The 11546-nt window shown below is 41.8% G+C and overlaps 1 protein-coding gene across 3 annotated transcripts; it reads right to left on the bottom strand.

Annotated features, from left to right (window-relative positions):
• Window positions 1-3731: 3731 nt before the first annotated feature.
• On the bottom strand, window positions 3732-11037 carry LOC311591486 (oocyte-specific homeobox protein 5-like). 3 transcript variants are annotated; one of them, XM_084771114.1, is made up of 3 exons: window positions 10912-11037; window positions 6426-7270; window positions 3732-5972 (listed from the first exon to the last, which is right to left on the bottom strand). In XM_084771114.1, the coding sequence occupies exons 1-3, from the start codon at window positions 10946-10948 to the stop codon at window positions 5496-5498; spliced, it is 1359 nt and encodes a 452-aa protein (XP_084627240.1). In that variant the 5' UTR covers window positions 10949-11037; the 3' UTR covers window positions 3732-5495. The 3 variants fall into 3 exon arrangements, with proteins under 3 accessions (XP_084627240.1, XP_084627241.1, XP_084627242.1); XM_084771115.1 differs by having other exon boundaries at window positions 10924-11037; XM_084771116.1 differs by lacking the exon at window positions 10912-11037 and adding an exon at window positions 9488-9629.
• Between the last annotated feature and the right edge of the window lie 509 nt (window positions 11038-11546).

The following is an 11546-nucleotide window of genomic DNA, read 5'->3' as shown; positions in this document are numbered from 1 at the left end:
AGTCCAGTCCTGCTAACATGACCATTTGGCCTTCACTGGAGTATGATTGTTATACCCAATGTCTCATACTTTCTAAACAAAACAAAAGTTCTAGTTCACCAAATTGAACTTTTTATTACTATTTTCTTAAACTAGTTATCTCAGTGAACCCTTCACTGCCCTAAAAATCAATTTGTAGATGTGGCTCACCTCAATATCACAGAGGTCATCATGCTCTGCCTAACTTGTGTAGCCACCGAAGTCATGTGTGCCACCATTCCTAGCTAAAATTGGAGATTGATGGCTCCCATATATTTTTCTGTCATGGTCTTTTATCTGGGGTCTGTAGACAAGTGTGTGTGGTTTCTGTCTATTAAAGCATCCATCATGGGAGATACAAGATGGCGGTGCCTAACACACACCTCGTTTGATCAACAGGACACTAGTGCCTATTCAGCCACCTAAAGACTTATTGAGAACCACAAAACACCAGTACTGGTAAACCACAAGTAGCAGGGTCCAAATTGTGTGGATCATGGTGGGGTCCAGCCTCTGGCTACCTGCCAAAGACACAAACAAGTCCGAGGTACACACAGAAATGGGTGTGCAGCCTCCAAAGTGTAACATCACACATCTGGCTGGTGGGGAACTCTGAAATCTGGCAGCAAAGAATGAGCCTTGTCTATCAAAAATGTGAATGTTTATGGGTTCTAGCACCTAGCATGCACCACAGTCAGGAACACAAGTTGATCTGATCTCAGGTCACCCATAAAAGCCACAGAAAATGCTGTGGGGAGGACACGGACAGTGGTACAAGCAGCCAGCAGGCACCCATGCTAGTGCCACAAGCCTGGCTGACGGACAGCTCGTGAGCTCCCAGGAATGCAGAGCCCACCCACGTCTGAAAAAATACCAGCCTCTGTGTGTTCTAGCACCAAGCAGACATCACATTCAAGAATACTACTTGGTCTGAACTCAAGTCATCTAGCAAATTCCAGAAAGTTCGAGAGTCCAAGAAGGCACTGGGCACATGCTGTAGCCAGAGACATCAGGCAGGATCAGGTCAGTGTAAGAACACATGCAGCAATCAAAGGACCATTTGATACCACTGGAAACCAGCAGCCCCACCACTATAACAAGCCCTGGATATAGTATCATACCCAACAGGCAGGACAAGGATTTCAATTCTGAGGTTATGAAAATGATGGCGACCTTAAAAGAGGAAAACATTTCCTTCAAACTACAACAGGAATACACAAAGAAGATATGAAAAATTGATCAAATTGCTTAAAGAAACAACACTCAAACGGGAGAAGGAAATTAAAAAAGAACTCAAGGCCTAAAAATGGAGAGAGAAGCTATGAAGAAAACACAATCTGAGATAATCCTGGAAATTGAAAACCTGGAGAGGAGGACAGGATCTACAGACACAAGCATTACCAACAGAATTCGGGAGACAGAAGAAAGAAAATCAGAGACAGATGATGTGAATGAAGAAATGAATAGAGCAGTCAAAGAATATGTTAAATATAAAATGATCCTGACCCAGAATATCCAAGAAATCTGGGACATCATCAAGACTAAATCTTAGAATCCTAGGGATAGAAGAAAATGAAGAACCCCAGCAGCAAAGCCCAGAAAATATTTTCAACAAAATCATTGAAGAAAGCTTCCTTAAACTAAAGAAATGAATGTCCATAAATATACAAGAAGCCTAGAGAACTCCAAATAGATTGGAACAGAAAAGGAAGTCCTCCTGAGAAACAGCAATCAAAACTCTCAATGTACAGATCAAAGGAAGACTATTAAAAGCAGCAAGATAATTGCAGAAAGATTCAAATGGTATATACTCACCTATATCTGCATATTAGCCCAAGGGGCATGTCCCACGAAAGCTTTCACTTACCGGGAAACTGAGACAGAGGGGAGGACATTCTATTGGGACTCTAGATGAGGGAAGCATGGGAGAATGGCAAAGTAGAAGGATCCAGAAGGTCCTAGAAACCTACAAGTAGAACATTATTATAGGCAGATTTGGGCCCAGGGGTCCCGCTCAAACTAAGGCACCAGCCAAGGACAATACAGGCAGTAAACCTTAAACCCCTACCCAGATCTAGCCAATGGACGGAACACTCTCCACAGTAGAGTGGAGAGTGGGATATTACTTTCTCACATACTCTGGTGCCTCACCTTTGACCATGTCCCCTGGAGGAGGAGACCTGGTTGCACTCAGAGGAAGGACAGCAGTTTACCAAGAAAAGACTTGATACCCTATGAGCATAGAGAGGGGGAGGTAATCCCCCTGAGGAACAGTCATAGGGGAGGGGAATAAGGGGAAAATGGGAAAGAGGGAAGAATGGGAGGATACAAGGGATGGGATAACCATTGAGATGTAACAAGAATAAATTAATAAAGGGGAAAAAAAGCAGCAAGATAAAAATTCCAAGTCAGGTAATAAGGCAAACCTATCAGAATTACACCTGACTTCTCAACAGAGACAAGGAAAGCCAGAGGGCCTAGACTAGTGTCATCCAGACACTAAGAGGCCATAGATGACAACTCAGATTACTCTACCCAACAAAACTTTCAATCACCATAGATGGAGAGATTAAGGTATTCTATGAAAAACTAAGTACAAACAGGTTAACCATAGATGGAGAGATTAAGGTATTCTATGAAAAACCAAGTACAAAACAGTAACTAAACTAAAATCCAGCTCTACAGAAGATACTAAAAGGAAAACTCCAACCCAAGGAGGACAACACAGGCCCACAGGATGGATGCAAAGAAAAAGACCCATCAACCCTGCTGCATACAAGAAACACATCTCAGCAATAAAGAGCAACATTATCTTTAAGGGCTGGAAAAAGGTATTCCAGGCAAACAGACCCAAGAAAGAAGCTGGAGTAGCAATTCTGGTATCTAGTAAAATAGACTTTCAACCAAAACTAATCAAAAGAGATTGGGAAGGACACTTCATACTCCTCAATGGAAAAATATCAATTATGAACAAAGGAAAAATATACCAAGATGATATATCAATTATGAACAACTATGTTTCAAATACAGGAGCACCTACATTCATAAAAGAAACATTAATAAGGCTTAAATCACAAACTGGACCCCACACATTAATAGTGGGAGATTTCAACACAGAAAGCTGAAGATGAGGCTCCAATGTTATAAAGTATATTAGGTGACTGGTCAGGCAGCAAACCAAACACCCTAAGATTCCATATTACACCTTAGTTTTGGTTGAAAGCATTTGGACTCCTATCAAGCCTGGAACTTCTCAACAGAATTAAAGAGATGTAGGAGAGACTCTCTCTCAGGAGCTGAGGAGAGGCGGTGGCACACGCCTTTCATCCCAGCACTCAGGAGGCAGAGGCAGATGGATTGCTGTGAGTTCGAGGCCAGCCTGGTCTACAAAGTGAGTCCAGGACAGCCAAGACTACACAGAGAAACCCTGTCTCCAAAACAAAACAAACAAACAAAAAAACAAAAACAAAAAAAGCAGCAATAGAAAAAGGCCAAGTAACATAAATGCAGACCCATCAGAATTACTCCTGACTTTGCAACAGAGATCATGAAAGCCAGATCTTTCACATCAGAAGATATGTAGAAACATGGAGCTCAGAAAGATCTAAGCTCAAACTCAGCCCCTCCAACAACCCATCTGAAGCCATATCTTTCCATTGTTACACTACAGAAATGTCAATACAAACAAAGAAAATATATGGAAATAGGCTAGGTCATTTTTATTTGTATTTTTATTGGTTTTCTTTTTCATTTCTTTAGGAAAGATGAACACTGACATGCAATGGGAGTAAAACTACATTTATACTTTCACTTAAAATACTGTCAGTACAAAAGTTAGCCACTTAGCTTAATATAAACATTAAAAGAACTGGTTAAAGAGAAATCCTAAAAAGTTTAAGCACAAATGGCTGAGCAACAGTTTTAAAAATTGCTAAACGCCCTCAGTTTGGTGACACATGCCATTATTCTATGCATACATGAGAGACAATAGGATCTTTGTGAAGGTCAACCCAATCTGATCTACCCAAATATCTTGAGGGTCTCTAGGGCCATTCATAGAGACACATTGTCTAAAACAAACAAATGAGCCCAAAAGCTACACCATCCTTAGACCTCAGGGATAGGAACTGGAAAGTAAAGACCAGCTGAGTGACTTCTCTGCCTCTCTGAACTGGCAGGTTTTTACCCTGGCTTGGGCTCCTGGGTCTTTACTGGTAAAACAGAATGATCTGGCATTTTCAGTTAAAACACTGTTTATCTTGCCTAGTCAAAATTGCCAAGATCACTTAAACTAAGGACAGTTCATGCTGGTAAAAATATGCACAAAGACAAATACTTGCTTACTACTGGTGTAGCAGAACCTATACAACTATTAGAGAAACAATGTGTACATTCCTAAAAAGCTGAAAAAGACAGGTCTTGGATACAAGTCTAGAATATCAGTCACTCAAATCTGAAGTAGCCAGGATGCAAAGCAGGGCTGATTAGGCAGGTTAATGAGGCCATGGATCAAGATAAAGAGTTACAAGGGCAGACAGCCTACAGGTTGAGTTTTTTTTATAATGGAGTTATTACCTAGCCTGGTTCCTGGTGTTCCTTGTATGGGATTCACAGGGTGTAAAAAGAAAAATTATTCCTGCATTTTTGTCCTATGACATATACATACTGGAGAGCTATGAGTTCAGAGACACACTAAACAATTTGACAGAAGAAATCTGCTTTGGTTTCTATGTGGCCTCCTTCAGAGCATTTATTTAGTACATATATTATTTTTTACTCTATGAATATGAGCATCCTCCTTACACATAAATATAAGAGTCCATACACCCTGACCTCAATGGCAAGAGTAGGTCATAGGATTGAAGCTGATAATAAGCCGTTATATTGCTTTTATCTATGCTCCTTTTGGAAAGGACTACGAACATCTCAGCCTTGTCTAAGATATTCCTACAGCTCATAGAAAACCTTTGATAATTCTTGGAATCAGAGAGCTCAGTTCTTACTGCAGAGGACTTGCTTTAAGTCGCAAGCACACACATGCTGCCTCAACAATGTCATTGGTTACAATCCCAGAAGTTCCTTAACCATTTTCTGCCCTCCCAGGCCCCAGATGTAGGTTTCTATGGATACAAACATACAACACAAACACAAACACACAAACCACACACACACACACACAGTAAAGTAAATCTATCAGACATTCTGGAATGAACAGAAGATTTAAAAAAAATGTTTTCTGAAATACTTTTAAGGTATTTAACATACAATACAACAATAGGTGGAGAATACTACAAATGGCCTTTGAAACAGCCTCAGTGTGTGGATAACACTGACATGAAACTAATACAGAGTAGCTTGCATCTACACCCTCAGTCTTAAGAGTGATGACTTTCACTACCACACCACTTCTTTGTTTTAAAGATGACCGGGCCTCAACCATTCCAGGATCAAAGTGTTCATTGAGGGTGTGATGTGCCTCAATTCATCCAGCCATCTTCTGCACCAAGATCATTAAGGATTTGTTCCAAGAGCAGTTTATCTTCTGGACTTGACTCTTGGAATTCAGCTTCAGTAAAAAGTGGAGATTCAACTGAGGCGCCTTCAGCTACTGCTGGGTCATTCTCACCTGCGGTTACTAAAAAATGACCAGGGCCTGCAGCTGCAGCAGAAGCTTGGCCAGCACAATGGTCTTCTTGGAGTCCACACCTGGCACCCTCTGAGGCTTCTTCATTGTGGAGAGATTCTTCCAGACTGGGGTAAAGTTGGAGAATGGAGTCCACATAAGATGTGCCTGAAGACATGGACTCTTCAGCAGCTGAGTCAAGAACAGATGAGCCACCTTGAGAACTGGTTGATCCACCAACATCCTTATGGCTTTCCATATTCTCTCGTGGTTCTGAAATATTCTGGAGATTTTTCTTTTTGTACTTTGCTCGGTGATTCTTGAACCAGATCTGGAAAGACAAAAAGGAGAAGTTATAGGAAGACCTGTGTGTGCCAGCCTGGGTCAGAATGTCAAGTTGCAAGATGCCCCAAAATATGCCTAGGACCTGACACTAACAACTAGGGAAACTTAACCTAGATCTTCTGGGTCATTACTAGAAACATTAATGCCTAGGTCCCTGAGACCCTACATGGGGATATGTGGCTCCAGGGTAGTACCCATGCAGAAGCTGAAGGCCAAGTCCAGCTCTGGATGAACAGATATCTCCAGTCCACATCTAAGATCCCCAAGAATTGTACAAGCAGAATATGTGAGAAATTTTGAACATGTGGGACTTTAATTATTGAGCATAATAATTGAGAATTATTCTGGCTGCAGGGAGAGAGAGAGAGAGAGAGAGAGAGAGAGAGAGAGAGAGAGAGAGAGAGAGAGAGAGAGAGAGAGAGAGAGAAGAAAGTAATACCTGGATCTGGTAGTCTGTCACTCCAAGATCTTCGGCCAGATCCAAGCGTTGCTCTTTGCTTGGGTACATTTGGCCATTAAAAAAAGTTTCCAGCTTTAGGATTTGTTCTGGGGAGTATGAAGCACGACGCTTTTTCCTCCTCTTCTTTGAGGTATGGAGGGGAGCTTCCTGGCCATTGTATGTATCTGAGCGATTCACAGACTCTACAGAAATGACACAATCAGGACATTCTGAGAATGGTGAGGTCATCTGGGGAACTGGGTCCACTGAGTTAGTTCCTGATGTTGGCATACCTGAATGCACTTGGGGATCTGGGTTCATGCGGGGAAGTGGTTTCCATGATGGTCTAAAAGACTCTTGGGGTCCTTGGTACCTTTCAAGTTCTGAGTTCCATTGGAGACTTGGTGGTTTTGAAGTTGCTTCAGCCCCTAGGGCCCATTGAGACATGTGGAGATTTTGTTTGCTTGTACAGCCTGGATGCCTTTCAAGAGTCGACTGCTTTGGGGATTCTCTAGGACTGAGGAAACTTTGAGACACTTGGTGATCTAAATTGCTTGTTGAAACTGGATGTCTTTGGAAGCTTGACTGTTTTGGAATTCCAATGGCCTCTAGGGGATATTGAGGCCTTTGGATACCCATGTTTCTTGCAGGATCTTGGGGCATATAAAAAACTGTATCCCCGAGGGCATACGAAGACATTTGGAAATTTTGATGCAAGCCTTGCATCATTTCAGGTCCTAAGTTTCTTGGGTTGGATGGGTTTAATGGCAGACCTCTATCCATTGGTGGATATGGAAGCCTGCTGGAATGTGGTCCTACTGGAAAACTTTCTTGTACTGGAGAACCTGGGAGGAAAGAAAAGGATCAGAGTAGCTCTACAGATTAAAAAAAATTCAAACAACAGATATATTCTATATGTGAGTATCTAGGTTTTCAAATAAGAAAAGCAATCATAGATTCTTAGTGTTAAAATCTACATAAGAGTCAGAACAGGAGCAAAGGCCTGTCATCCCAAATCCTTCATTAATTCAGGAGGAGAATTCTGAGTTTAAAGTCAGCCTTGAGTCCAGAGCGACATTAAGCACAACCGGCACTGAGACAAGCACTTTTCTTAAAAAAAAAAAAAAAAAAAAGACCAAAACAAGGGGATAGAGAGGAGAAATTCATATTATTAAGACTCCTTCAATTTTCACTAGGAATATAACCTATTTCTCTCACTAGCCTTGAGGATCGAGTGAAAAGGAGAGAAAGCAGGAAAAGTGATTTTGTGAGGAATGCACGACAAGAGGCAAAAGTCTGCTATGTGGAGATGGAAATTCAGGCCGCATCCTTTTATCTATGCCGGCACCTTCAGCCTCAGTGAGGCACTGGGACCAAGGAGACGTCTTTAAATGTCTTAATGTACAGTTACTATCATATAGAGATTGATGTTGATGACAGGGGACATCTTAAAGAAATCTCTTTTTGTCAAATGCCTTTATCTGGTGAGCCATGTTTGGGAACACACCAAAGCAACTACTGTGTTTTCTGCAAAAAAAAAAAAGGTTTATTATTTTAATCACATAGCATTTGAACTACCCATAATCCTAGGAGTCCCATTGCAAAGGCCGGAGGACCTCCACACATTACATTTTACATGAGATGTTCCAGAACAGCTGGATTAAACAAAAAAAAAATCCTTCCTCAAAATGAAACCATTCATTCAGAAACATGAATATTGTATATAACCACATTATTTCTCCATCACCAGCTCTTCCTAATATCTATACCTACCCCACATCAGCTTTTTTTTTCTCCTAAAAAATGCCCACAAGCCAGGTGTGGTGGCACACATCTTTAATCCCAGCACTCGGGAGGCAGAGGCAGGCCGATAGCTGAGTTCAAGGCCAGCCTGGTCTACAAAGTGAGTCAAGGACAGCCAAGGCTACAGAGAAACCCTATCTTAAAAAAAATATGCCCACAAAACTTTCAATCCAAATGTCCTCGATCTAAAGAACTGTAAGGTCAAGATTGAACAGAGATTGTGGGACTGAAAAACAGTGACCAGCTCAACTTGAGATCCACCCCATGACAGAGAGGCAAAGTCTAACGCTATTAATGATACTATGCTATGCTTACAGAGAGAAGCCTAGCATGCAAGGCTTCCTCTGGGACAGCTGAGGGAAACAGATACAGAGACCCACGCGCAAAAAATAGGTGGGGCTCAGGGAGTCGTGTGAAAGGGAGGGAGAAAGGACTGAAGCAGCAAGAAGAGTCAGGACACCACAAGAAGACCTACAGTGACAACTGAACTGTCACCGTGGTTGCTCACAAGGACCAAAACGACAATTAAAAAGTATGTATTGGCTGTACTTTCAGATACCTTGCTTGTACCATATGTGTGGACCGGAGGATGTCTGACTCCGTTGCTTGCCTTTGGATCCCTTCCCCCTAGCTGGACTGCCTGGTCTATGCCCACTGGCAGAAAATGGACTGAGTCCTTCTGCAATTTGATAGGCCAGCCTGTGTTGATAACCGTGGGAACATAGAGGAAGGGCGGGAGGGATGTGAGGATGGGGCTGAGACGGGGAAATGGAAGGGGCTGTGATCAGGCTATAAATTGATCATTAAATAAGTTAATAAAATTTTCAAATCAAACACATGTGAAGTACATGAAAGGAAAAATTCATTACTATTGAGGATACAACACAGCGCTGGGGGGATGGCTAAGAGGTTAAGAGCCCTGGCTGCTTCTCAGAGGTCCTGAGTTCAACTCAAAAACACTTGGTGGATCACAACCATCGGTAATGAGATCTGCTGCCCTCTTCTGGTAGGCAGGCACACATGCAGGCAAAACATTGTAAACATTAAGTAAATTGGTCAGGCACTGTGGCGCACGCCTTTAATCCCAGCACTCGGGAGGCAGAGGCAGGTGGATCACTGTGAGTTCAAGGTCAGCTTGGTCTACAAAGCGAGTCCAGGACAACCAAGGCTACACAGAGAAACCATGTCTCAAAAAAATTAAATAAATAAATAAACAATAAAAATAATGAATCAAACTAACTATAGTAGCTGTGTAGTACCTCAGAGATGAGGATTTGAAGGCCCACCAGCTTCATGAAGGAATTTCAAATCATAGCTGGCCTACAAGAGACGCTGCCTAAAAAAGAACAAAGCAATCAACCTACAACAGAAAAATCTCTCTCCATGAGGCTCTAGCTTTTTAGATTAAAAAAAAAGAATATTCACATACACCTAATTTTGTCAAATAAAAACTAGACCTCAGAGCACAGACCTGTAATGCAAGATAATTTCTAAATGCAGCAAGGTAACTTCAATATTAAGAGCATCTGTGCTAGAGTCACTCTGAGGTAACAGTACAAACTGCTTAATATTTTCATTTGACAAAAACAGGGGCTAGGTGTGGTGGTACACGCCTTTAATCCCACTGCTACAGAGGCAGAAGCAGTTTAATCTGTGAGTTCAAGGCCAGTTTGGTCTACAAAGAGAGTTCCAGGACAGCCATGGCTACACAAAGAAACCCTGTCAGGTTTTTAAAAAAAAAATACCTTGGAACGGAGAATATAAAAGATCAAAGAAAGCAGAGGAGAGAAAACAAGAAATGATTGAATTTTGTGAGGACAGCATGGCTAGAGGGAAATAAGAGCAAATGTCTGCTCTGTTTGGATCTTCAGGCTTCATGCCTACCCTATATCAGCACCCAATATCTCAGTTACAAACGCAGTCCAAGAAGATTTATTTTAATGGAGAATGATGGCACATGTCATTAGTCCAAGCACTCTGGAGGCAAAGGCAGGCAGACCTCTGTGAGTTCCAGGACACCCTGATCTACAAAGTGAGCACAAGACAGCCAAGGCTACACAGAGAAACCATGTCTCAAAAAAAAATTTAATGTTAAATTTCACCTCATATTATAGTTGAGAGCTACATGTGGATGGCAGTGGATATCTTACAAAAATCTCTTCTCTCAAAATGTCTTTTTCTGGTGAGCCATGTTTTAAGATGCTCCCCCCCAAAAAAAATTACCTGCATTTTACAAAAATATTTTAATCACATGGCACAGAGTCTATCTTTAATCCTAGGAAACAAATTGCTAAGACAGAAAGACCTCTGAGAGTTCTAAGCTAGAACTTTCCAGTACAGCTGGATAGCACAAAGATTTTTTTTCCTCAAAACAATAAACAAGCCAAGAGGTGATCCCCTATGCCTTTAATCTCAGCACAGATGCAGGGAAGTCGCTATAAGTTCAAGGACAGCCAATGCTAAACAGTGAGACCTTGTCTTAAAAAAAAAAAAGAAAGAAAGAAAAGAAAAAGACCCGAGCTCTAAAAAGTAAGCAAACAAACCAACAAAATTTCAACATAGGTGGTCATCACATGGGTGCAAATTTACACCGTAAAATATTATTTTATATAATATATAATATTCACGGCAGGTAGAACTTGAAAACAGTACCATACTCCCCACGGTCCTCATGAATCCTTACAGGCAAACTCACCCTCCATATCAATGGGCTCCTCCATCTTCCCAGATGTGTCCTGAAGCTCTAAGCTCTATGCTCTACTCCAGGAATCGGGCCTTAAATAGGTTCTCCATCCAGGACCCTCCCACCAACACACCCTTAATCCCCTCTTGCCCACCTGACACCCCACCCTGAGGCCTCACTCAGTGTGCAGCCCCACCTTATGGGGCTGGCTGGTTTGCTTGGGACCACAAGAATTAACTCTTTCTTGGCCAAAATCTCTTCATTCTCCTGCACCCTTAAGGGTTCAACTCAGAAGAAATGTGGACTCCACTGGTTGATGACCACCTCAAGAAATGAGCCTTCATGCAGCACACTGCCCAGATTCACTGCTCTATATTGACATGGCTGATACTCCTCCTTTTTTATCTCTTTATGAAATTGAGACAGAGTCTCACTACCCAGACCAGTCTGGCCATCACCTCACAGAGACCCACCTGCTTCTGCCTCTTTTAGACCGAGATAAAGGACACGAAATTCACTTTGTTCCTCACTTCTTGATGGGGATTTATCTCCTCAGCCTTAGATAATTTTGGCAACTACTCTTCAGCCATGATACCACCACTATCATGCTATTTCTACATGGAGCATCTAGATCC

This window comes from Acomys minous, assembly GCF_964271855.1.
Source record: "Acomys minous genome assembly, chromosome: 20".
NCBI classification, from domain to species: domain Eukaryota; kingdom Metazoa; phylum Chordata; class Mammalia; order Rodentia; family Muridae; genus Acomys; species Acomys minous.
Note: the sequence above shows the minus strand (reverse complement) of the source record. Positions and strands in the feature narration are given on the sequence as shown.